This window comes from Amblyomma mixtum, chromosome 10 (genome assembly GCF_055824585.1).
Source record: "Amblyomma mixtum isolate Tamu chromosome 10, ASM5582458v1, whole genome shotgun sequence".
In the NCBI taxonomy this organism is placed as follows: domain Eukaryota; kingdom Metazoa; phylum Arthropoda; class Arachnida; order Ixodida; family Ixodidae; genus Amblyomma; species Amblyomma mixtum.
The window spans coordinates 50,394,085-50,421,935 of NC_143021.1; the positions used below are offsets into that span (position 1 = coordinate 50,394,085).

At 46.7% G+C, this 27,851-nt stretch overlaps 1 protein-coding gene across 1 annotated transcript in view; it reads right to left on the minus strand.

Annotated features, from left to right (window-relative positions):
* The window catches only part of LOC149325765 (ubiquitin conjugation factor E4 B-like), a 125,686-nt gene that overhangs the window by 37,294 nt on the left and 60,541 nt on the right, over positions 1-27,851 (minus strand). The window contains exons 8-12 of the mRNA XM_089562481.1: positions 14,223-14,372; positions 9,896-10,012; positions 9,707-9,799; positions 8,206-8,403; positions 1,934-2,039 (exon numbers count right to left, since the gene is read on the minus strand). Coding sequence (XP_089418607.1) covers positions 1,934-2,039; positions 8,206-8,403; positions 9,707-9,799; positions 9,896-10,012; positions 14,223-14,372 — 664 coding nt within the window. The remainder of the gene's footprint in view (positions 1-1,933; positions 2,040-8,205; positions 8,404-9,706; positions 9,800-9,895; positions 10,013-14,222; positions 14,373-27,851) is intronic.

A 27,851-nucleotide genomic window follows, 5' to 3' on the forward strand; every position in this document is an offset into this window, starting at 1 on the left:
ACTCACCTATGGGGCAGAAACGTGGAGGCTAACAAAGACGGTTCTGCTTAAGTTAAGGGCAACGCAGCGAGATATGTAAATAAAAATGATAGGTGTGACGTTAAGAGATTGGAAGCAAATGGAGTTGGTGAGGGAACAAATGCAGGTTAATGACATCCCAGTGGAAATCAAGAGGAAGAAATGGGCTTCACAGGGCCTGTAATGCGAAGGCAAGATAACCTCTGCTCCTCAAGGGTAACGGAGTGGATTCCAAACGTAGCGGGGGGCGGCAGAAAGTTAGGTGGGCAGATGAGATTAAGAAATTTGCGGGAATAAGGTGGCCGCGGCTGGCAGAGGACGGGGTTAATTGGGCAGACATGGGAGAGGCCTTTGCCCTGCAGTGGGCGTAGTCAGGCTGATGATGACTGCATTCGCAAATAAAAAAGAATAAAACACGCAGATGTACAGAGGAAAGTGACATTTGTGAAACTGGTGGACAAAGCTTTGCTTAAACTGCAGTGATGGTTCATTGAATTGAGATTTGGGCTGCAGAACAATGTAGCAAAGCAGTCTCATGCTTCTAGTTTAAAGGGGCCACTGACAAGCAAAGAAACCTGATTGCACAGCTGTTAATTACGACTTCGTTAGGCTTTGGTCTGGTCAAACTGGGCTGTGCAGATGGCTGGCGCAAATCTTGAAATAGTGAGCGCAGTTAAGCAACCCACCTCTGAGGACAGAGAGTTGCAGCAATCGTGGAACAAGGAAATGCCAGGGTCTAGTCTGATCAAGGCGGAAAGCTGGGCCAGTTGGTGTGTCATCGCTAATCAAAAGACTAGCGCATAAAACTAGGACAACAATATAGAAGGAGACAGGAGGAGTGCTAAACATCAACTGAATATTTACTACTGCAAACAGGTACTTAAAAACACTTCGGTGGCACATGCGCACACTGTGTTAGAACGAGCACAAACTAATCAGAATGTGGCAAACTGCTTCTTAGATACATTGCTTATTTTCAGGTCAGGGCAAGTGATGTCGTGCTGACACACTTGTCACCTTCCCTGTTAATGTGATAGGCCTCACAAATCTCACGGCCTAACCTTGTGCCTCCCCTGCCAGGCACACACGTGGCATCAAACGCCGGCACGCACTTGCACCGCTTACAATGCGGGGCCAAATGGCTGCCCCCCGCCAATGAATCCACCAGCGTGCGGTGCTCTCGTAGCCGTTCATTTAGGCACCGTCCAGACCGCCCCACGTAGCACTTACCGCGGGAGAGGGGTATCCGGTATACGACGCCAGCAGTGCACGGAACGAACTTGCACTCGTGGTTTACGGTGCATACCGGTTTCGGTTTGGTTTATGGGGTTTAACGTCCCAAAGTGACTAAGGCTATGAGAGACGCCGTAGTGGAGGACTCCGGAAATTTCGACCACCTGGGGTTCGTTTCCTCTTCCCATTGACGGCTTTGCACATGCGCACCAGCTTTTCGGGGGCAGTGAACATGACGTCCACACCGCACTTCCTTCCAACTGTCCTGTCTCCTTCTCTGTCTTTGTCCTTGTTTTATTTATTTATTTACTTATTTATTTACAGAATACCTGCGTTGCCTCGAAGGCATTACCGCAGGGGAGACAGTTTCAAAACAACGCATTCATTTTCACACAAAAAGCAACAAGAACGTTAAGCGAAGTTAACATCAAAGTAAAACAAAACAATAAGTGAACATTATTAAAGGTAACAGAAATTTTGAACAATACTAGGAAAGGATTAGATTGTCAGGAATACAGTCGACAGTAAAAATCGCGATTATCAAAGACTGAAACACACTCTTCCGCTAGTCTTGTAATTAACAATCTAGTCTGATAAAGAAGCAGACTTTAGATGTGCGGTCTTTCTTTGCAATGATAGCCAAGGCATTAGGAATGCAGACAAGAGAAGTGCAAGCACTCACGCATCTCCTGGGCAAACTGCTCGGCCTCCTGGGCAGTGAGGGAGAGCCGGGTGTCGGCCGCTATGTCCACTCGGGCCCCTTCCCGGAAGGGGTACCGGGGGTCCACCTGCGACAGGCAGTGATGATCCCTTTTGGCTGGGACAGTCTCCGTCAAAAGCATGCAGCCCAAGGGGTCTGTCTCCGAGCCCTGCAGCACGGCTCCTCTAGCATACCCTAACCTCACAAAGGAACTGGAGCCCTCAACCCTCCCAAGCTGAGGACTGTCAGTTGCGCTAAACAGCACCGCTACAGGGCTCCACATTTTTGACAAACACTGTACATTCAATAAAATGGTTTGGTTTATTGGAGTTTAACGTCCCAAAGCAACTCAGGCTATGAGGGACGTCGTAGTGAAGGTCTTCAGAAACTTCAACCACCTGGGGTTCTTTAACGTGCACTGACATCGCACAGTACACGGGCCCCTAGAATTTCGTCTTCATCGAAATTCGGCCACCGCGGCCGGGATCGAACCCGAGTCTTTCGGATCAGCAGCCGAGCACCATAACCACTGAGCTACTGCGGCGGCCATTAAAGCGAAGTGTTTAAATCATGAGTACAGTCAAACCTCGATATAACGAACACGCATATAACGAATTATTGAATATATCGAACTCTTCCGAAATATTTTTATCAAACACATGTATTTTTAACTTCTTATAGCGAACGCAGTTCGGCATAAAACGAATATAACGAACTTCGCGACGCCAAGCACTACCTCAGGAGGCAGGCTTCGTTGCACTACAAGTGTGTTATGTGGCGCAGCAACCGTTCCGGACTACCTCGCAGGCGCTGACAGCACCACAGATGCCACGTCGGCAGTGAGAGTTGACAGCCAAAGAAATCGTTCACATCTCACAATCGCTGACAGCGCCACGATGGAATGTTCCTTTTGTCCTTTTGCGTTTTAGTGTTAGCCGTGCGCGGTCGTCGTGGTGTTTTGTGGAGGCTGCGTAGGTGGTCGTGTCGAGTGTGGTGCGCGGGCGTGCGTAGTGCTGTGATGGCGGTGAACGCGGCTGACGTTAAAGACCAAGCTCGAGATTATTCAGCGTGTGGAGAACGGCGAAAAGAAGTGCGTTCTTGCAGACTTATTTGGCATCCCAAGGAGCACTTTGAGTACAATTTTGAAGAAGAAAGATGCCATCAAGGCACAAGCACAAAAGACCACACGGACAAGTGCACAGCGTCTTCGGCCCCCTTCATTCAGCGACGTGGAGAAGGCGCTCTACAAATGGTTTTTGGATATCAGAGCTCGAAACATACCGGTTTCGGGACCGATGCTTCAACAAAAAGCAAAAGACTTTGCCTGTATCCTTAATTCCGAAAGCTTCGTCGCCAGCTCCGGATGGCTGCAAAGGTTCAAGGCACGCTATGACATCGTAGGCAAAACGATCTCTGGCGAAAGTGAGACGGTTAACTGCGAGAGCATCCAAAAGTGGTTGCAAGAGGAGTGGCCACAAATCCTTGCAAAATATCAGCCCAAGGGCATCTTTAATGCGGACGAAACGGGCCTATTTTGGCAAATGCTACCCAGGCATACCCTTGACGCGCGTGGAGAGCCGTGCCATGGCGGGAAGCAAGGAAAGGCCCGGATCACTGTTTTGCTTGCCACCAATATGGACGGCACTGTGAAGCTGCGACCATTCGTCATCGGGAGATTTAAAACCCCGAGATGCACGAAAGGGTGCCGCACACTCCCCGTAGAGTATGCTTCCAACAAGAAATGTTGGATGACGCGTGAACTTTTCGCGAAGTGGCTGCAAGCTTGGGACTGCGAGCACGAGGGTCGCAAAGTGTGCGTCCTCGTTGATAACTGTACCGCACACAACACAGATGTCACACTAAATAATATTGAAGTCCGCTTTTTTCCGTCTAACTCTATGGCCAAGCTGCAGCCTTTGGATCAAGGCGTCATCAGGGCCTTCAAGGCAGTTTACAAGAGGAGACTGATTGACACTCTTCTCGTGAGGCTTCGTATGAAGCAGGACTTAAAGATCGACTTGCTGGGAGCAATCCAGATGTTCAAAGCGGCATGGGACAACGTGAAAGGCGGAACGATTGCCAACTGCTTTCGGCACGCAGGTTTTGTTCCGGCGGAGGCCCGTGCATCAAGTGACGATTGTGACGATCTCGACGAAGCAGAAGCAGAGCTCCGCGAGCTCGATGAGACCTGGAACGATTTTTCGCGTCTTGTTGGTGACATGCCCGCAACAATGACTATTGAAGACTTTGTAGGCGGCGACGATATCGCAGCGACCACGGCTGTACTGACGGATGTCGAAATCGCTGCGGAAGTCTCTGAATATCCCGCAGACGAAGCTCAGGCTGACCCCGCAGACGATGAGAACATTCCAAGTTCACAAGGAGCGCTTGGTGCCTTGAATTTACTGCGCCGCCACTGCAGTGCTATTGAGGGCAGTGGGTTTGCCCTTGTTGAGTGTTTGCAAACTGTGGAACAGGGCGTGATACGGAACGCGATCAACACAAGAAAGCAGGCCGCGATAACGCAGCTCTTTGCGCCTAAATAAATGGACATGACCCAAGTAAGCACCCTCCGAGTTGCTGTGTCTTCTCTGATTGAATTTTGCTGCTCTTGCATGTATTTTGTACGAAATTTTATATTACGAATTATTGATATAGCGAACTATTTTCCGATTTTTTAACTGTTTGTTATAACGAGGTTCCACTGTATTTGCTGTGAGCTCTGGCTGACACAGGTTGGCCCAGATATCGCAGTTGCAGTAGCTTTAGGAGCCATGGCCAACCCTCCAGCATTTGAAGCAGCTTCAAGGGTCAGGCATACATGTGGACGGACGGAGATTATTGCATCCTCTGTTGTCTCGACTAACTTTGGCAGGGTGCAGGAGGCAAAGGTCAAGGCCAGGTGCTTCGCCAGAATTTCTTTTTCTTTGCGGATCTTGATTCCATCTAGTGCATCACTTCCATTCTGAGCAGACCGTCCTTCAAGCATTTCCTCCTCTGCTCAGTGCAGAAAGTCACTGTCCAAGATTACACCGTGTACTGTGTTCAACGATCTGTATGGTCTGTGGACTATCCCAAAGCCTGCCGTGTGTATTCTGAGTAACAATTCCACAGACCATGCTTGTGACGGAGTTTTGGCAGCTGTGGAGAGAAAAAAAAAAAAATGCCAGTGAGAGCCAGGGGCATCGGATGAATCACGCCTCGGCCAACAGCTACGTGGCAGACAAGATGCCGTCAACAATGAATGCCAGGTAGCAGGCGCATTGAAAATCTTCCATATTTGCACCGTGTTCATGCATATGTGCTGTAAAGTGCAGAAAAGCCAGCAAGTGCCGGATCACGCTGATATGCAGTAAAATATTGTTAACTGAGAAGAAGAAATGAACGGTGGTGCAACAAGGACTCTAACAAGAGAACACATGCACACACTACTAACTGTTTATTGCATGGAAAGGTGGCACATTTGAACATACAGCTCAGGCATGAGACTCATCGCATTATCGCTCCGAACCCAACACGTGGAAAAAAAAGCAGCATCATCAGGATAAAAGACAAGACCTCTGCAGAAAAAACTAAAAGATTCTGATAACAGAACTTAGAGGAGGCCATCTCGTAGCAAAAGCAGTGTCAAACAATCGTAGCAAAGGCAGAGTCAAACGCATTAAGCAAAAGCAGTCAGAACCCAAAAAAACAATAAAACAGAAAAGTAAAAAAGAGTAACAAAATTAACAACCCGCCTAAATTTTGTTACTATTTTTGACTTTTACATTTTGTTGTTTTTTCGGGTTCTGACTGCTTTTGCTTAAAGGTGCACTGAAGAGGAATCTGAACTTGTCTTTTTGCCGCGGGAACTCGATCTACACGTTCCCAGCATTCTTAGAAACTGCGACTTATTGCCCTGTGTGGCCAATTTCCCTAATTAAATCGAATTAACGTCCGGCTCCCGCCCTTTTTTTTTTAATTCTGCCTCGTACGGTGGGCGGCGTCGACCAACGCGTGGAGTGCCTTTCACCCAGTCCCGTGGCGGCTTGCCGCTCTGCCATCGGCGGAGTAATACGTAGTAGTCCGTAGTAGCAAATAGTCCGCGCGCATATTTATTTCTGCGGGCTTATTTTGCGGCTATATTATCTGCGAATGAAACTATTTATTCATGGAAACCTAAAAAACAAAATAAAGCGAAAGCAAAGCCTGCACTGCATGCGCAAAGGGTCGCCGCCACAGCGGGGATGCCTCCGCTCGCCACTTCGCTCTAAGCGGGTCAAGCTCTTCGTGCGCTTCGAGTAATGCGGCTTAAAATGCATGCTTTTGGGTCGGAACCGGAAGAAATTTCGAATGAAGCGATATTTCGAGTAAAGCGATTTCGTTATAACGAGGGATTACTGTATATCTATCACAGACACACCACAGGTGTGTCCAACAGATACAAGGGAAAGCGTGTTTAGCACTAATGCCGTCTGGGGACTCAGTGGAACCTCAAGTTATTACAGAGAATGAGCACAAACTTGATATTGAAGGAAGGCAAAAATTTTTCAACTGTTCAGTTGCTCTTTGACCTGTGAAATAGTGGCTGCAAGAAACATTTGTTTGTTTTGGCTCTCGCAGCCGTATGAAGTTACCCAAACTGGCCGCTGATCCGGAATATAAGAGGGAAATAGTGTATAAACACGTGTAAGGGCTTCACTTTTTTTTCCAGATCCGAGGGCCAATTTTCAGGTTGTGGCCCATACACACAATGTGGGAAAAAAATTTGAAAAGTAAAAACGTGACACCAATTGGGGAATGAGCGGCATTTATTCTACGTTCAATCATCACTTGCGGAGCATTTCGACTCTGAGCTGGTGCTTTGCTCTGGTGCACGCTCATCCCACAAGAAACTGTGCAGCATGTCCGCTGCCAACGCGCAGCCGTTGTTCCACACTTCCATCACATAGCAGAGCAGTGCTTCTTCCAGTTCGGGAAACTGGCACGGCTTGCCTCGAAAAGCGCGCTTTTTGCAGCTTGTGTTCCTCAATGCATCCTTTTGGTTGGTTGCACCATCATCGGACGCACTTCTCTGTCACATCGAATTTCCTCTGTCACATCGAATGCTCACCGTGTTCGAGAGCTAACTCCCAGCCGTGTAGCTATTAAGAGGCTTGCCCATTATGCTAAAACTGGATCGCTTGGCGACAGCATAGGAAAGCCACAACTACGGTGAACTAACATGCTACCATAACACCCGTGCCTTTGGCAGCTGGAGCTGGTGATACTGATGCCAATATAGATAGCAGGAGCTCGCAGCGGAAGATGGATGGATGGATGGATGGATGGATGGATGGATAGGAGCGCCCCCTTTGAAACGGGGTGGTGGGAGTTGCCACCATGCTCAGGTTTTCTCTATTTTTGTTCAGCTGTGTTGTCAATTCTCATCAAGATTTGCCACCTTCTTTACCTACGGTTTCCTACACTTCTAACCTTATGATGAGCCGCAGCCTCTGGCGCTATCCATGGGCGACACCTGGAAGCTTCTATGCATGTACGTGCCTTCCGCAATCAGGTGCACCGTTGCTCACAGCCGGAGCCAATTGTGGAGGCCACAGCACGTGCATTTCAAAGGCGGGTCGTGGAAAGGTTGGGTGCTGCCCTTACATGAATATTTTTTTATTATTATTGCCTTTGAGAAAACTGGGTGTGGCCCATACAAGGTGCGGCCCTTACCCAGGTTTATACGGTAACTAGAAGAATAAGAATGGGGTGGAGCACTTATAGCAGCCAGGTTCTCTCAAAGCATGAACGCAATTTGCCAGTATCCCTTAAGAGAAACATATATAACAGCTGTATCTTACTGGTACTCAGCTGTGCGGCAGAAATGCAGAGGCTAACAAAAAAGGGTTCTGCTTAAGGACAATGCAGTGGCCTATGGAAACAAGAATGGTAGGTGTAACGCTACGAGATAGGAAGAGGAAAGAGTGGGTCAGGGATCAAACACAGCCTAATGGCATCCTAGTGGAAATCAAGAGGAAGAAATGGGCTTGGGCAGGGCATGTAATGCGAAGGCAAGATAACCGCTGGTCCTTAAGGGTAACGGAGTGGATTCCAAGAGAAGGCAAGCGTAGCAGGGGGCGGCAGAAAATTAGGTGGGCGGATGAGATTAAGAAGTGTGCGGGGATATGGTGGCCGCAACTGGCCAAAAACAGGGTTATCTGGAGAGATATGGGGAGAGGCCCTGCAGGGGGCATAGTCAGGCAGATGGTGATGATAGTGCCCTGTAGTACCTTGGAGGGCTGCACCTTGAGGGCGAGCAGCTGGAGCACGGCGGCCAGGTTGAGCATGCATCCGTCGGAGGCGACATGTCGGGGCTCCACCTGGAGCTGGGCCCGCCGCTCGTTGGCCTTGAGCAGGGCCCCCAGCCAGGCGAGCACCTCTGGCCGGCGGGAAAGCAGCAGGGTGCGCAGGACCCCATGCAGCTGGCCCTGAAAGGGGGGGGGGGGGGGATGCAGTAGCACACAATTAGTCCTGGCACTCTCCCGTGGAAGATCCCGTCATCCCGTTACGTCTGTCTGGTCCCTCCACATAGGTCATGTGACCTCGTGACGACCTGCCCACTGGGCAGTGAGCAAACTGCCCCCCTTGGCAGTTCAACTGATGATTAGTCACAAGAGGTGCCCCGGGAACAGCAATGGGTTGCACCACCAGTGGCAGCACCTACCGTCGCAGTAGGGCAGTGGCACATTGCTTAACCACTGCAACACTCTGCCAGGAGTGCTAAGAGGACACCCAGTAATTTGAGAATGCAAAGAGTGGCCAATTCTAGTGCAGCACAAGTGCAGAATTATGCAATATCAGATACCCCTATATCACATGATATATCATCCAAAGGTAAGCAGAAATCAGGAAATCAAATCAAATCACACTGAAGTCAAGCAGAAGCACTCACTGTGCTAGGGAATGAAAATTCATGACTAGACCCAAGCCAAACCACCCGTGACTTTACTCTTTTTAATCCGATGGAGAATTTCGCGTGACAAACCCCGGTCCTCTTGCAAGCGAGGCAGATGCTCTACCTCTACGACATAGCTGCAGCTCCAAATTACAATTTTTATTAATGATTACAAACTTTGTGGGGACACACTTGTCATCTGTGGTTCGCTTTCCCGCATTGCACCCCCTACTGTGGTTAGCTTCCCTGCAATGCACTCCCCTTAGTTGTGTTACTTTAACTAACAGGGGAGGGCACTCGCGTCACAGCGGCACCAGCGCCACAAATGGCATGTTTTGCTGTGCGCGCGCGGGGAAGCGATGGCTCTTCTCCTTGGGACAGGGAAAGCACGTGGACGTTACGCGAGCCGCTCCGCTCTTTGCCGGCAGGCGTCCTCGTGTGGAAACATGTTCCCTTCAGCCCGTCCCGTCCGGCCTCGGAGCTTCCCCTTGCCCTAGTGTGGGCGAACGTTTGCTCGTAACCGCGCTGGTGAGTTGGACGTCCTCAATTTCTCAGTGTATTTTGTTGCTAGCTGGCATTACTGTTGTTGTAGCAATAAATGCCTTGTTTGTATCAAGCCAGTGTGTCGTTCCTTTGTTTCCGCAGAGCAAGGCCCGCCGTGGTCAGCATGCGCTCGTGACCACGGGGTGGGGTCCGCGCAGTTTTGAACTAGGTCAGCCGCGGTTCAGCGGGGAGAACGGATTTATCTCCGCAATTTAAACCCAACAACTTATGAAAAAGTTGCCAGGAAGCCACATTATTCGGGAACGTATCCCTAGTTTAGCCTGACAACCCACCCTGGCAGCCTCGAGCATGGCCTGCAGTGTCTGGTGGGCCAGCTGGATGTGCTCGGGGTCCCGGTCCTCGTAGTAGGTGCGCACCAGAGACGGCTGCATAGACACACAGACACACACATTCTGCCCTGAAACCCTGCACAGAAGGGCATCTCTCTGCTGAGTCACAACGCAAGAGAGATGGGCCCCCACCTCGTCCTCTGCAAAGGGGGACAGCGCCAGGAAGGGCCCCAGCAGCGACAGCCGGCTCAGCTCCCGGCCTCCGCTGGCCGTCAGGGGTGTGGGCAGCCACAGGGGGTCCTCCACCATCTGCACGCACACACAACCAGTACGCAGGGCCAGGTAATGTTATCGCGCTCTACTGTTGAAGGCCAACAAGCTTATGATGCAACCTCCAAGGTTTTTGTTTTTCTTTTTTCCAACACGCGATATGGAGGGGTCGACTTACATTCGAGCCGTCTTACAATCGTGTAAATACAGCACATCAAACGATATAACACCAGTACGCCATCATACTGTTTTTGTAAATTACGCGAATGACACCAGCTTTTTCATTCAATGCATTAACAGAGAACTTGAAACACTGGGAAATATCATCCTGAGCAAGCTGCCAGAATGGAGTATAATTCCTTAGAAATAAATAATAGGAAAACAAAAGCAATCGTTTTAGCACCAGAACAAAAACTTGTTAAACGCAATCTTAACCTCTACCTGGGTTCGCAGAGGATAGAAATAACAGAGGAAGTGAAAATGGTGGGTGTCATTTTTAATGAAAACATGATCTGGGATATGCATGCAGACCATGTGATAAAATGTTTGGACAAGGCTTATGGGATACTTTGCAGATTCCGACTGGTACTTCCAATGAAGGTTAACTACTACTTTATATTGCTATCTTCACTCCTCATATAAACTACTGAAATCGTGTATGCGACACCACATTGCAAACAAACATTAATAAGCTTTTCCGTTTACAAAAAAAAAAAAGCCCTTTGCCACATAGCAGATGCACCCCACAACACTCACAGAAGTGAAATGTCCCCTTTCCTCAACGTATCTCCAGTCACATATCAGTACAAGATGAATGTTTGTTTGTTTGTTTACTGGGGTCTAACGTCCCGAAGCGACTCAGGCTATGAGGGATGCCGTAGTGAAGGTCTCCAGAAATTTCGACCACCTGGAGTTCTTTAACGTGCACTGACATCGCACAGCACACGGGCCACAAGATGAATGAATGCCTTGTTGAAATAGAAATATTTGTTGAAATATTTCGCCTTTTCTATGTTTATGTGCGCCTTTTCTATGTTTATGTAATTTATCATAACTACTCAACACAGTTCACGATACAAGGGCAAGCGAAGAATGGCTAGTTCCAATTTCACATACAAATCATGGTACAAATCAGGATAGGCTGCAGAATCGTGCAGCCACTTTACTAAACACTTGACATAATTTAAATACAAACATCAATATTACATCAAAGAAGCGTCTTAAGCAGTTCACTGTTAATAACTTCAAGATGTAATAGGCATACTATAAACTAGTATCATTTGCTGCAGTACTACATATTATGACACACTGCTGGTGCCAATGACATAACTGAAGATTTGGTTTTGGTTTTAGTTTTGTGGGGTTTAACGTCCCAAAGCGACTCAGGCTATGAGAGACGCCGCAGTGAAGGGCTCCGGAAATTTCGACCACCTGGGTTTCTTTAACATGCACTGACATCGCACAGTACATGGGCCTCTAGAATTTCTCCTCCAAAGAAATTATAGCCGCCGCGGCCGGGATCGAACCCGCGTCTTTTGGGTCAGCAGCCGAGCACCATAACCGCTGAGCCACCGCGGCGGCATAACTGAAGATTTGTATTATCACAATGTGTTTTTGTTTTTTGTGGTTGCGAGAACGACTGGAGCCTGTATTTACCATGTAAATGTCATAACCAGTTTTTGCCAAGCAATTGTGATAACCATTTTATTAGTTCTGTATACTGTCTTTAAACGTTCTCGAAAGTACACGTCTTCAGTGAGCCCTGTATGCTACCGGCCTTCTAATACTCTTTAAACCATGTGATATTTCCGTTCAAATTAACCATATAAGCACTGCGGTTGTACACATATCTTTTTGTGTTGTATGCCACAATTTGCACAATATGTTCCTTACTCTGTCACAGCTGTAGGTGCAGCTGCGTTTTACTGCACCCGTTGCCAAACAAACAGGGTAACGACTGCTGTCAAGCTGCTCATGAGGCAGCCTTTTGTTCTTATCCTAGCAATCTGTTTCTGATATGAAAAAAAAAAGGAAAATAAATTGACTGATTCATGATCTGAGACAACCTGCCATATGCGCTCCACCCCATTCTTATTCTTCTAGTTATTTCCCTCTCATGATCCTGATCTGCGGTCACTAGCTGCCCTAAGTGCGGTGAACTGTTGAGCTACCTAGTTAGTGCATGATCACTTAAAACCAGCAGCAGCCTCGTCCGTGTTTTTTCTCTGCTGCTGGTTTTAACTGCCCTAAGTAGTGGACGCATTCCCTTGCCACTTCCAGCACCTCACCACCAATTGCGAACTGCTGCTATCTGTAGAGACTGTAGAACATTACTTTGGTTTTCTGCATGTTAATATTTAGACCCACAGAGCACTCCTATATGAACAAACCAAAAAAATATGGTGAACCCTTAAATTCCCAGAAAGGCGCCTCTTTCTGGCAACTCAGGAGTTGAAATTGAGGGCGTCAAGTGCTGGGAAAAAAGGCTACTGCGACTTCCAAAGTAAACATATCTTGAGTGCAATCAAAGAGCGCCAGAAAGTTGTAAAGCCACCGGTAGACTTTTATGACCTTCCAGGTGGCTACTGATAACATTGTCAAGTTTGACAGAAGCCAACAGCCACAGAAACCAAGGGGCACAGGAATTTTTTTATTTTTTTTAATTTATTTATTTTGTGGTGTCAATCAATTTAGAATATTACTGAATATGTTATCGCTTAAAGCTAATTGATTAGAAAAGCAGAAGAAAAAACGACCAAGTGTCAAGTTTAGCTAAAGCTGGCCTCTGATGTAGAGCGGTGTGTAGTGCAAACAAAGACAGAAAGGAGACACACATAGTGTCTGTGCATGTGCGTCGCCTCTCTTCTCTTTGTTTGCATCATAAACCCCTAGCTAGATACAGGTTGCTTAATACTGGGGCTATAACACATCCAATGCAGACAGCTTCCTTCTGCAGAAAAAGACTGTCATTCCACGTCACAAAAGTTGGTTCCAGGTAAGCTGACAGATCCATGAAGCCTTCAATAGGAATGCCACATTTGTTGTGAAAGGCAACTGCACCAAAACTATTTGTGACCTCATTAACACCTCGGAGAAGGTTGTAATGGGGAATGGAATAGTACAAATCCTTAACATCCACCGAAAAATTTAAAGGAGTTTTTTTCTGCTGTGCTTTCAAAAACTCAAACACATCTAGCACATTTTTTGCTAAGAAAGGATCTTGGAAGGGCAGTTTTTTAAGATATTGCTGCAGAAGCATGCTACACATTTTTAGCACGTTCCAGTTTCTGACACATGGAGAGGGCAACTTGGTTTTTGTGTCTTTGTCGTGAAGGACATTTCAAGGTTAAGTCTATTACTATCCCTTAATAGCACTGCAAAGTTTTTACAGGTTTAAAACAGAAACAACAGAGCGCTACTCAAAGGAAGACTGAATGGCCTCTTTTGCACAGGGTTCCTGTACGCCGGCTGCTTCTAGAGCACTGGTGGTAGCAGCTGTGGAATGACCAGTTGCCGCAGGAATTCTCCAGTGCCGAAGGCTGCGTTGGAAGCAGGAGATGGCAGAGGTGGATCCTGAGAACTGAGCCTTCACAGGAACTGCCTCCGCCTTCAGGCACTCAAGGAGGAGTGCAGGTCGTTCCAAGACTTCGGCCACTTGGCAAAAAGTTTGCAGGTAATCTGCGCTCTTCAACTCACCAGAACTACCACCAGAAGCGCATTTTGCAAACAGTGCAGAGACTTGCTTTTTCCACCAAACAACATCAGCCATGTTTTTCGACATGGTGCCCAGCGTGCTTGAGCACCATTTGTATGATGCAGTGACTCGGGATTTCTTCCCACCTCGTCCAACTTCCTGGGTAATTTCCATGGGAGAGGAAAGGTTTTGCCATTGCATAGCTGCCATCGTGTCCACACAAGGACAGGCACCAGCACGACACAGTGCCCGTGGGAACTATGTGAGAGCGCGGGTGCAACTGGCGCAGTATGCTAAAAATGCACACGTTCCGGTTGGCTGGCTACATGCCCACCGCCTATGGCATGGAAAATCCGTGTCATCATTGGTCTGCGCACACTCACAGGTCCATGCAGGAACCTGAGCAGATGTGCTGAAGGAAAGCCAGCTTCCTGAGTCAACTGGAGCTGTGCGAAGTTTGACCCATCGGATGTGACGGCTACCTTTTTCTATACATTCGCACTGCAGCCTTACGGTGCTATTCGATAATAGTTGGATCAGAGGGAGTATGCTCACCAGTTGGCAGACCGGCCAGCAGGCGGGCGGTCCGAGGAGGCGCAGCTGCGACAGCTCCACCAGGGCCCCCAGGGGAGCCCGGAACGCCTCCGACTGGAGCGAACAGCCCCGCATGCGCTCCACCACACCACGCACCAGGGGCACAAACACCTGCACCACCACCACAACACTGCGTCTCAGCTGCTACCATGACACACACTTCCGCCCACGTGACTCTTCCGCACGGCCACTTAATGACTCCAGGCTCAGCCCATAAGCCACAACACGGAAGAGGACGTAGGTTGCCCCGATAGTTGCAAGGAAGGGAAAACCCCGGGGTGCTTTGCCAACGTTTCAACACGCCATCCTAATGCCGCTTCACACCCTCCTCTCCCTCACGGGGCCTTCCTTCTCTCAAGGATGCACGCCATGCCCAGACAGGTGCCAGTCCTCTTGTCAAAACATTGCCAAGCACCCCGAGGTTTTTCCCTGCCTTGCTCACTTTGTGACTGCCACAGAAGTGGGTTGGCTGAAAATGACCACCGCTCCAGACACAAGAAAACAGAAATGGCCACCTCTCAAGAGCTGTAAGCAATTCACAGAGCTATGATGATGTAATCAACCTCCACATAGAAAAAATTATCGAGGTATTATGTCGAGGTATTGCAGTCACAAAACTTTGCAGAAGAGCTGGAAAAACATCTCTCTTCTATAAACTACCTGAAACAAAAGCAGTGTTCGCAATCTGCTATGTTTTCCTAAATTCTTCACTCTGTGATGCCTTTTTTTTTTCTCCAAAAGCAGTTCTGTTGTTTTGAGTAAAATTTGCCCGCCTGTTTGTTATTTCACATGTGCCGCTCTTCATGTTTTTGTTAGTTATTGTGCTGGTACCGGAATGTATTCATTGAGTAACACTGCTACACCCAGCATTATTTTTCGTAGTGTTTATTGTTGTTTTGCAATGTCCCACTTTTTTACTGTATTGCCCCTCCTGCTAGGGCCAATTTATTGGCCTGCAGTATCAATAAATAAATAAATAACCCCCCCCCTTCCCCCCCCCCCCCCCCCATCAGAAGCATTTATAGTGTTTATGGGCATTTAACGTCCCAAAGCGCGACTCAGGCTATGAGGGATGCTGTAGTGAAGGGCTCCGGAAATGTCGACCACCTGGGGTTCTTTAACGTGCACTGACATCGCACAGCACACGGACCTCTAGAATTTCGCCTCCATCGAAATTCAACCGCCATGGCCGGCATAGAACCTGCGTCTTTCGGGTCAGCAGCTGAGCGTCGTAACCACTGAGCCACCGCAGCGGCATACACAGAAGCATGTAAATTCATTGTCACCTCCAAGTAATCAGGCTGCTGCATGATTTTGAGACAAACCATGCCCAAGTTTCAGGTACAAATATGACATAACTAGAGGTGTTTAAATGTCAAATTTTTGTGTGCAAAGTACGTACGAATACAAAGAATTTGTTGTGAATACAATTAATATTTGCGAATAATTTCGACTGGTAACAGTGCCAGTGCATGGAACCAAATCTGCCTCTTGTAATCCACAGGTTGGCTTTGTTTCTTTACTTTGTAAATGTCAGCATTATACCGCATTTATTCAAATATAGGCCCATTGATATTTTAAGAACATGAGATATGAAGCTCTTAGGTCAGCTTAGGTTGAAAGATTTTTCCGTTCTTTTTTTAAAATACAATGACAACTGATGAAAACATGCAGGCCCCAAGAAATGCCAACAGAAGCCGCCACTGTAGCCGTTACCACCTGGCACCAATAGAAGCATGCACTGCCTTTTTGACCTCGTTTTCGCTTTGTGCCATGGCTTGGGGACGTCCTACAGCACTGCAAGCCACTGACATCATGGCACCAAGAAAACGGTGTCATCATCACCTTCAAGCGAAAAGTTGTGCTCACTGCAGAGCACTATTAAAACCTGCAAGACAGTCGGGACTTGAGCGCGGACACAAAGAACGTTCGCCATTGGAAGGGGCAGCTTCAAGAAGTTTTTGCTGGCGCTGCACTGAGGTGGGCCTTGGTGGTCCCGAAGAAAGGCTGCTATCCCAAAGTGGGATCAGAACATGAAACAGCGCAACTCAGCAGCACTTGCAAAGACCACAGAAGTGCCAAAGCAAGAGATCGAGGCATTCCACGAGAAAAGTGACACCGCGCAGCTAGGAGTTGTAGCTGGCTGGATCACTTCAGCCTGGGACGACATTCTGGAAAGCTTGGTTACACACCCACTCCAAGACTGCAGCATTTCCAATGCACTTGATGGCACAGAAGATTGTGCACTCTACGAGGACGAGTGAGCAGGTTCGTGGAAACATATGCCATCTCTGCTGTCGTCCTCAACTCTTTTTTGAAGCGAAAAGCTTCACTAGGCTCGTCAACACCGCGCATCGTGTAAGCCACCCCTCGGCGCCGCCGGGGCGCGCGCTACGTCGCCACTTCTCCTCACCATCGGTTTACCCCTCGCCGCTGCCGTGCGGTTGCCGCCGCCGTACCAAGAGGAGAAGGTTCTTTCACAAGGCATTGCGAGAACGGGAGCAGCGGTGGCGGCCATAAAAGAGGCCGCAACTACATCACCACTTCTCCTCCTCGCCACCGTTTTACCCTTCGCCGTTGCTGCGCGGTCGCCGCTGCCGTCCCAAGAGGAGAAGGTTCTTTCGCAAGGCGTTGCAAGAATGTGTGAGCGGCGGCGGCCGTAGAAAAGGCGCAGACATTCACAATGGAAGGAGGAAAAGAAGACCTAGAAGTGGTAGCGAGAGAGTTGGCTACTGCGCGCTCGCCTCCTCGCCACCGTTTGCCCTTTCGTTGCAGCCGTGTGTTTACCACATTTGCTACGCATGTGGATGGAGGGCATATACCACGCTTGCCTACACCGTTATAGTGGTGCTCCCAGTGCATAGTGCGCAAACTGCGACAGCCATGACGTCAAACAAAGCATAACTGCAGCTTTTCGCTTGTATATCCAGGCTTGACCAGAGCTAGGCCACTGCCAATTTTTTGCAAGGCTTTCTTTTTTGGCGTTCAACTTCGCAATGTTGGCTTAAATTCATGGTTGGCCTCGATTCGAGTAAATACGATGTACTTTATTAGGCCAATATTTGCTGCCAACGCTCGGGTGATTTTCTGCCTTTTTTTTTGTTTGCCTGATTTGAATCGGCAAGCACCATGCCAGATCCATTGTGCTGTGTCCGCCAGAAACCCTGTACGCATAAAGACTTCGCTTTGACATGATGCGAATGTGGTAAGACTTACCCCGCCAACTGTTGTCCGAACGTAAGTGAACGACTGAACAGGTCAAAAAGCGAATCCTTCCACAAAAGCTAGACGTGCGGAAAGCGGAACCATGGTGCTCACAGGTCCCGACCAGCCAGCATTCTGCCCGTCATCTCTGGGGTACTCCAAGGTAGTGTTCTAGGTCCACTTTAATTTTTCACCTTTATTAATGATATATAAAAAAAAACATATCTGTTCCATTAAGACTCTTCGCTGATGATTGTATGATCTACAGTAAAATAAATTCAAACCAAGATCAGAATGAGTTAAACTCTAAGCTTCAAAAAATAATGAAATGGCAAATGGAGCTGAACTTGAAGCGTGTGTTCATGACCATAACTAGGAAAGAAAATGTCTTTAATTACAAATATCAATTAATGGGAACACACTAGATTGAATGAATCAATATAGGTGTTCAAGTGTAACCTTTACATCAGACAAATCGCTTTGGTGTCTGAGATGCACGGTGCTACTCCCGATACAAAACCTTTGTAAGGCCAGTAATAGAGTATGCCAGGCCAAAGTTGAAAACGCCTCGCCTCAAGATTTACATTTAACAAACACTGCCGTATGTATTATCCAACCCAACTGGGCGAACAAGCTCAGCTGCCGACGGTAGAAGCAAGAACCAGATATGAAAAGTTGAAATTCCTTAATCATCTTATCCACAATTACCTCAAGGTAAACAGATCAGAATATCTTGAAATCAAAACTAACGAAACATGCAGACATCACCGCAGTAAATTTATTCCATTACAGATTTCAAAAATGACTGCTTAAGTTCGGTTATATTTCCCTTGCACTTGCAATTACCGGAACCCTCTCCCAGTCGCCGCTGTATCTACACTGACCGAATACCTTCATCATACTGAGGATGTTGCGTTTGCCACTGAGACAGAGCAGGAGGAATGCATTGCCTCTCTCAAGTGAACGGATGTTTTTGTGCCTTTATGATCGTTAATTCTTTGTTTCGTGCAAAGAGACTGTGCTGCAGAGGGTTGGTGAAGTTATCGATGAGTCCATAACACTCGATGACGCTGATGCTTGTCACCGTGTGCCAACTACGAATACCACAATCCCGAACATCATTGTGCAGTTTCACAATTGCTCAAAGCGGGACACCATCCTAACGAAAGCGAAAAAAATCAACATCACTACAACCTATCTTGGCCACACCAAACAAACTCCTATTTACGTAAATGAGCACTTGTGCCCCGCCCTAAAAAAAACCGCTAGGAATGGGAATTTCCCGTAAAAGGGAGAAAAGTTGGAAATTTGCCTGGACACGTAATGGCCACATTGAAGGATTGAAAGCTGGGATGTGGTCAGGATTGCTTGCCAGAAAGACTTAGACAAGATAGACTAGGTGAACTTATCTGTTATTTCAATGGCATCTGGTTCCTTTTCACCGAACGATGTTTCATTTCTGTACGCTAAAAATAAAAACGCCACAACACCTGAACGCACAGTCACTCTGCAACAAAGAAGATGAAGTTGTTACCCTTTTGGACGCTTTAACCTTGGCCTTTGATGTTATTATGGAAACAGAAACGTGGTATAAAAAAAGATACGGTCCCACTGAAACTGCCACAGTAGGATACTTATCTCCAAACTCTCCCGAATAAAAAGGGCGGTGGTGTGCTGACAGGTGCAAAGAAATGTTTCCAATGCTGCCTTGTGCCAGAGTTCTCAAAAACGAACGAAAATTATGAGATAATTTCATTGAAATCTGGCCGAAATGTATTTTCTGCAGTATACCATCCCCCAGCTGGGAACATCTCTGTCTTTCTGTCCATCCTAGATCTAATGCTATCTTGGGTAGCCGAAAATGACTTAAAGGCAATAATACTAAGTGGTGACCTCAATAATGACTTTCTGTCCACATCTCCCGAGACACAAGAAGCAAACAGGTTGTTCGAATGTTACACCCTTACCAACTTGATAAAAGACTCAATACAGCCGTTAACACAGATATCTCCAGATGCTGTTTGTAGCCATGTGCCAAAGGAATGGTGCAAGCACAAGTTAGTGATCATCTGCCAATTTTTCTTTATGTCGAGTTGCCAACAGTATTTCGACAGAGTAAGCCTTTCTATACGAAGAACCAGTGCACAACAAATCAAACTATAGAAAATTTCAGAAATGAAATACGAAAGGTAGAGTGGAATCATGTCTACGAAATAAGTGACCCCAGCAAAGCATACGAGTAATTTATCAAGACACTAAAATTTTTATACAACAAATGCTTCTCTTACAAGACAGACGGTACCTTTTTTGGTAATTGCACACTTTGCCAGCGTTTACTGCGCTCCTTTCGAGTGGGTGGCGCGCAGTGCCTGAGCGCCTCGCCTTTGTGTCCTGTCAGCTGACCGAGGATGAAGTAATTGAAGAAGTGACTGGCGCTGACAACGACGATTTGTCGGAAGGTGACGATTGTGAGCAGTTGTCCCAAATGTTGAAGTGCACGGTGAAAGAAGCCGCAGAAGCCTTGTCCGTGCGGGAGGACTTCTGTGAACAAATCCCTGACGGTGCGTGTGCCGCGGAGCACCTGGCAGCTGTTAGAGCTAGCTATCGTAGTCGCTCAAATTCGCTCGAAAAAGCAGACGACGATAACAGATTTCTTTGCCAAATAAAGGTACGTCCTGTAGCGGCAACATTGTTTTTTGTTGTTCATTCAATATTTCGACATTCGGATAATTCGACAATTTATCGCGGTCTCATCAGCGTCGAATTAACGAGCTTTTACTGTATTTACTGGTAATGCCCAAAACCGAAGCGACCTCATGTGTAAGCAAATCAACACAGTTCTAAATCATAAAGAACAGGAACCCGTCGAGCTAGAAATTTCAGTCCAAAATCAGAAACATTCGGGAAAAAAACTAGCAAATGCTTTCAATAATTATTTTGTGTCTTTAGTGTACATAATCCTGATTCGCTGAGTTATCTCAAATCGAGAAATCATGGTAGTGTTCTCCAACATATTGTAGTGAAATTCAAAACTGTTTTCATGCTCTCTGAACTACCAGCACACGGGACGTAAATGATCTAAAAAGTCAACCTATTAAACATACTATGGATCTAATTAGCTCTGTTTTAGAGCATATATTTAATCTTTGTTTTCTGCAGAGTTCCCCACAAGCCATGCAAGTTGCTAGGGTGACAGTAATTTTTAAAAGTGGCGACAAAAATAACCATTGTCCCATATCAATCCTATCCATTTTTTCAAAATGCCATGAGAAACTGCTGTTCAAAAGGATCATTAGCTTTTGTATCAAACATAACTTATTGACCCCTCATCAACATGCGTTTAGATCAGGCCATTCCACAGACACAGCACTTTTTACTCAAAAAGAACTAATCCCAAAATCTTATGAACAGCATCAATTAACACTAGGCATATTTGTAGATTACTCAAAGGCATTTGATTCCATTAATCAGACAACGCTTGTAAACTCGAGTTCTATGGCTTCCGTGGAGTTTTTCTTGATATATATTAACCTCTTATCTATCAGCGCGAGTACGACAAGTTGTAATTAACAATAAATTATGCGACCTAAAATCAGTTCCAGCAGAAATCACGCAGGGAAGCGTATTGGGGCCTCTACTTTTTATCATCTACATAAACGACACCGTTCTCATTGACCCACACCCAACATTTATGATATCACAAGCTGATGGGCGAGTTGGTTATTCATTGTTTGATTTGAAGCAGCACAAGGCTGAAGGCCAAAGAAGAGAGCAGAGAAAGAAAGAAACGGACAACACAGCGCTGAACTAACAACTGACATTTATTTGGCACGCTGCACGTATAATTACATTCAGGCACCAATATAGAAAACAACGCATAGAGCTCATTCATGCACTGGGATTCTGCCCGCCAACACAAGCTAAGATGTGCGATTCAGGAAGCGAAGTTCTTTTTGAGATAAAGACACTGATGGAGCGCTTACACATGTGTCACCATACGTCTTGATGTTCGAAGCCTCGACTATTTCACGGCACAGCTTATCTCTGTTCCTATCCACAACTCTGCAAAATTCAAACTGTGGGGTGCACTCGCACTCACGGCAGTGCATGCTGAGGTTACGGGACTCTTTATTATCAACAAGCACTGCCCTGTCTGACCAATATAAAACCTATTACCAGTGAGAGGAATAGAATACACGACATTTTTTTGACACTTCACGAATTTGCACGCATGATTCTTTGGGCAAACGGGGATAGTTTTACCTGGATTGTTGACACGCATGTACAAGCTTGATAACTTACTGGGGGCAGAAAAAACAACATCCACTCCGACTCTTTTTCCAACACTTTTCAAATTATGTGATATCTTGTGGATATAGGGAATGGCTGCTACTGGCTTACTTGTTTGACATTCAGGACTCGGGGAGCATTTCAGTTTCTTCAACAAAACATCGGCCACAGAAGAAAGAACATGAAGCGGATAGCCACAAGCAGTAAGCCTCTCTACCTGGTTACTAAAGCTGCGTGCGGTTTGATGTTGACAGGATTTTGTAAGTGCACTCCTGAAGCTTGACATGACAATTCCTCTTTTAACAAGCTTCGAGTGCGCGGAACTATATGGTAGCAACGGTTTATTAGCCCTAGGCTCGAAAGACCAGCACACGCTGCAAGGTGAAAACTTCAGGCTCAAAAAATGTTGTGTATTCTATTCCTCTCACTTGTAATAGGTTTTATATTGGTCAGACAGGACAGTGCTTAAATGATAGGCTTAGGCAGCACCGCAACAATGTTGATAATAGAGTCCCGTAACCTCAGCATGCACTGCCGTGAGTGCGAGTGCACCCCACAGTTTGAATCTTGCAGAGTTGTGGATAGGAACTGAGATAAGCTGTGCCGTGAAATAATCGAGGCTTCGAACATCAAGACGTATGGTGACACATGTGTAAGCGCTCCATCAGTGTCTTTATCTCAAAAAGAACTTCGCTTCCTGAATCGCACATCTTAGCTTGTGTTGGCGTGCAGAATCCCAGTGCATGAATGAGCTCTATGCATTGTTTTCTATTTTGGTGCCTGAATGTATTTATACGTGCAGCGTGCCAAATAAATGTCAGTTGTTAGTTCAGCGCTGTGTCGTCCGTTTCTTTCTCTGCTCTCTTCTTTAGCTTTTGGCCTTGCGCTGCTTCAAATCAAACAATTTATGATATACGCTGATGATACGAGCCTATTTTTCCCCTCTAGCAGTACACATAATCTGACTTAACAAGCAAACACGTGTTTACATCTTTTAAATCATTGGTCGATCGTAAACTCCCTATCTATAAACAAATAAAACAAACGCCGTGCTTTTTAGGCAAGAAATAAAACAGTGTGCGATAGCAACATTTCACTTCAGATTGGGTCTGTTCCTGTCCCCTTCGTAAAAAGCCTTGGAGTATATTTTGAGAAGCATTTGTCGTGGTCAACAAATTGATAAAATAGCTAACAAATTATCAAAAATAACTAGTGTCTTAAGTAAACTGCGCAATTTTGCTGTCACAAAACTTGAAACTAATTCTCTATAATTCCATGTTTGCTTCCATTTTAAACTACTCTTTCACAATATGGGGAACTACTATGCTCTCAAATTTAAATAGCTTACATATCCCCTTCAGGCGACAATTAAATTTTTTGAAAGGAAAATTATTTTTTTTTGCATTATTCAGGATTAGTAGACCAGACAGAAGTCAAGTACAAAATATCACGCAAAAATTTTCATGTCAGAACACATTTTATTCACGTCCACACCTGTGGACATGGCGCCTCACAGCTGCTACATCAACAGAAACACTACGACATTTTCTTGTATTTTCTAACCAAGGATTATGAATGAATAAACGTTACGGTGTAAGAATACAGAGAGTACAGAAGAATAGTCACTGATTCAAGTCATATGAAACAGATAAAAACAGTTGTTCTATGACGAAAGGCAAAGAAAAATTTTGCATTTGCGGCAACGAACGCGGCTCTTCGCGTCTGCATCGTTGTGCGTTTCATATGCTCATAACTTGGGGCCAATGATTGCTGCCATCGTTCGTTGGCATTGGCTCTGCGTTGTGGGGCTTCTCCATTGCTCGGTTGGCCTTGCTTTTTCGGCGGTGCTCTATTGCAGGCGACCAAGCTATTAGCTACATCACTCTGAAATGCAAGCAAGTCTAGCGTGCTTTTTTTCGGCAGCTGTTCGTTGTTTGCGTCTCTCCAGCCAGCTGTTGCATAGAGCGAATGAAACAAAATGTGATCGTACTGGCCACTTCCTTGTTCTTGTCTGCAGTGGGTAGAGAGACATCAAAAAATCCATCTTGTCCACGCCTCCCATGTACTTGCACTCAAGGATGACTTGAGGGCATTCAATGTCGATTTAGAAGCTTCGCTCCACCTTCGTATAGCGCCGGCTTCGCCTACGCCCACGGCAGTTGAAGCCATCTTCACAATACCGTTGTCATGCCAACGCAGAAGAACAATGTCGCCATTTTCTGGAATTTTCTCATCAGAGCTTCCCCTACCTTCCTTCTTTAGTTCTTTCTCAGTTCTCATCGAGCAACCAAGCAACCTATTCGCCCTGATTGCGCCGCTTGCCAAAATTCCCATTTCCTTCAGTTCAAGAAACAGCTTCACAGATGTGAAGTAGTTATCCATGAATACTTTCAGGTTCATTCCTTTTGGCAACTGCTCAACAAGCCGCATCACAATGGAGCCGCCAAGTCCAAGGTGCGAGTGCTGACACCAGTGCCCTTGCCCTGATAAAATTCAAAACCATGGGCTACGCCGTTAGAGCTGCACCGCATGAACACCTTGACGCCTTCAGGATCGGGTTTTCCTTTCACAAATTGTTTTGCAGGAACCCGCCCAGTAAAAGCAATCATTTGCTCGTCAATGCTGCAGTGCTCCAACGGCTCCAACTCCAAGCATCGCTCTCCGACTGTACCGAGAAGGGGTCGCTCCTTCCACAACTTGTCCCTGACGTTGGCGTCGCGTGGTGCGTTGGAGTCAGTAATGGGGAGAGCAGCCCTGACCTCAAGAAATCACTTCGCACTCACAGCTTCAGCAATTGTAGGGATGGGCGTTGCTTCCTCCCTGTACATTCGCACTCTTGGGAATTTTAGCGTACCCATAATCTTATACTGAAATGAATTTAAGCACACAAGAGGAGGAAACACACAGGACAGCCTTCATCCGATTTATTTGCAGATAAGAGAGCGAAAATATATACATAAAACGAGACATGCGCAGTAAAGAAACACATCGTCATTTCACAATGCGTGCTCAAGATATCTGTATTCTGCCTGCAAAAGATTAACAGACGCGTCACTCACACAGTCATGCCCCCTCTTCCTGATGTGAAAGGCTTCTAATAATTCACGTGCCGTCTTATCACCGCCTCTGCAAAGTATCTTTATCTCCTTCAGCCACAGCTCGCACGCTCTGCAGTTCGCACAATGGTCTGCCAAATGTGTCCCTCCACCCCTTAACGCCCGCAAATGTTCCCCCGCCCGGTCATTGAGACACTGCCCAGTCTGGCCTATGTAAGCCCTACCGCAGGCCAAAGGTATCTCGTACACGACACTGGAACAGCAGTCAACATACTTCTTTGAGTGCTTCTTCCTGCAGCCACTCTTCTTTTCCGCGCACGAAATGCGTGAGCAAGAGAACACCACAGGAACGCCGTGTCGGCTTGCCACCTTCTTCACATGATGGGCAACCTTGTGGATATACGGAACCACTACTGGTTTGAACGAGTTCCTTTCCAGTACGTTCGCTTTGGCGAACATGACCTGCTTAGTTTTCCGAAGCAGGGCCTCGGCCACAGAAACAATGACCGCGCAGGGGAACCCGGCCATAAGTAGCCGGTGTACTTGCTTATTAAAGCTACACTGCATAGCATGCGGGCACGACTTCGAGAGAGCAGACCCCAGGCATAGGCCGGCAATAGATCTCTGGACAGTTTTCGAGTGAGCAGAATCAAAAGGTAAAAGCTCTTTCTGTGCCCTCGGAGCGTACTCCCAACATACATGATCAACCCCTAGAGTAAAATTGACGTCTAAAAAACCTTTACAAGGTTTGTTGCAGTTTTTAGACGTCAAGCGAACGTACTAGAAAGGAACTCGTTCAAACCAGTAGTGGTTCCGTATATCCACAAGGTTGCCCATCATGTGAAGAAAGTGGCAAGCGCACGAAATGCGTGAGCAAAGTTGGGCGAGTTTCTTCGGTGCGGAGAACACCACAGGAACGCCGTGTCGGCTTGCCACTTTCTTCACATGATGGGCAACCTTGTGGATATACGGAACCACTACTGGTTTGAACGAGTTCCTTTCTAGTACGTTCGCTTGACGTCTAAAAACTGCAACAAACCTTGTAAAGGTTTTTTAGACGTCAATTTTACTCTAGGGGTTGATCATGTATGTTGGGAGTACGCTCCGAGGGCACAGAAAGAGCTTTTACCTTTTGATTCTGCTCACTCGAAAACTGTCCAGAGATCTATTGCCGGCCTATGCCTGGGGTCTGCTCTCTCGAAGTCGTGCCCGCATGCTATGCAGTGTAGCTGTAATAAGCAAGTACACCGGCTACTTATGGCCGGGTTCCCCTGCGCGGTCATTGTTTCTGTGGCTGAGGCCCTGCTTCGGAAAACCAAGCAGGTCATGTTCGCCAAAGCGAACGTACTGGAAAGGAACTCGTTCAAACCAGTAGTGGTTCCGTATATCCACAAGGTTGCCCATCATGTGAAGAAGGTGGCAAGCCGACACGGCGTTCCTGTGGTGTTCTCTTGCTCACGCATTTCGTGCGCGGAAAAGAAGAGTGGCTGCAGGAAGAAGCACTCAAAGAAGTATGTCGACTGCTGTTCCGGTGTCGTTTACGAGATACCTTTGGCCTGCGGTAGGGCTTACATAGGCCAGACTGGGCGGTGTCTCAATGACCGGGCGGGGGAACATTTGCGGGCATTAAGGGGTGGAGGGACACATTTGGCAGACCATTGTGCGAACTGCAGAGCGTGCGAGCCGTGGCTGAAGGAGATAAAGATACTTGGCAGAGGCGGTGATAAAACGGCATGTGAATTATTAGAAGCCTTTCACATCAGGAAGAGGGGGCATTACTGTGTGAGTGACACATTGGTTAATCTGTTGCAGGTAGACGACAGATATCTTGAGCATGCATTGTGAAATGACGATGTTTCTATGTCTCGTTTTATGTATATATTTTCGCTCTCTTACCTGCGAATAAATCAGATGAAGGTAGCGCCTGCCCTGTGTTTCCTCCTCTTGTGTGCGTGTTTGTGCGCGCTTAAATTCATTTCATTATAAGCTATGCACCATCTAGCCCAAACAGAAGTTTTTTAAATTATCTACCCATAATCATCAAAATTCCCAGAAACACCTTGATATCTTCAGCTGTAGTTACGAGCTCCAGTCCGTTGCTTTGCAGATAATACGTTTGTAAATCTTGCAAAATCTTCAATGAGGGATGCAGTGATACATATATCGTGAAAAATACACCATCGCCTCTTGTGGTAGCGAGCCTCCTCCTCGTGGGTTGTAGTCGCAGTTTGTATATTACTTGGAACAAACCTGCTCTTCACCCACTTCACTGAAAACTTGGCACTTCGCATCTTGTGTTGAAGAAGCGTGGCTTGTTGGGCCAGTTGGTGCATGGTAAGTAGAAAACCAGCGAAAAGGACGCATTCACAAGGAGGAGCAGTACACAGGACAACGCTGGAAACACAACTGAAAATTCTTTACTTGGTGAATTGCCAACATCAGAACAGGGCGCACATGCTCGAGAGCACCACAAACGCTATCAAAACACCAAACACAAAATTGATTAAGCGAGCGAAGATTGCATGTGGCAACCTATGTCCCATTCATGAAATTGTACTCTTTGGCCGTGAACCTAACAGAGCTGTTGCTGACGCATTCAGTTCCTAACTGCTTGATTTTAAAAGTGTCAAAGATTTCTCGTTCTATCTATGTTTTGCCGCGGCCGATGATTTTGACATTATGGAACAGAGGAATGCAGACTTTGCAGTGGTTGCACTGTTTTGGCAGATTTGCTGTGTTGCCTGGCTGCAGCGAAGTGCAGTGCTGCCTCATATGGTCGTTGACGCATTGACCTGTTTGACCTATGTAGGCCTTGCCACAGGACAGTGGGAGCGAGTAAACAACATCGGTTGTGCATTTGGTGAACATGCTCTGGTGTTGGACATTAGATTTCTTTTTTTGTGCTAATTTTTGAGATACGTGAACAAAGCGACGACAGTTTGGTGGGCGCAGAAAAGACTACCTTCACACCGTAATTCATGGCTACCTTTTTTAACGTTATGTGAGACTTTATGCAGGTATGGCTTACAGCAGGTCTGGA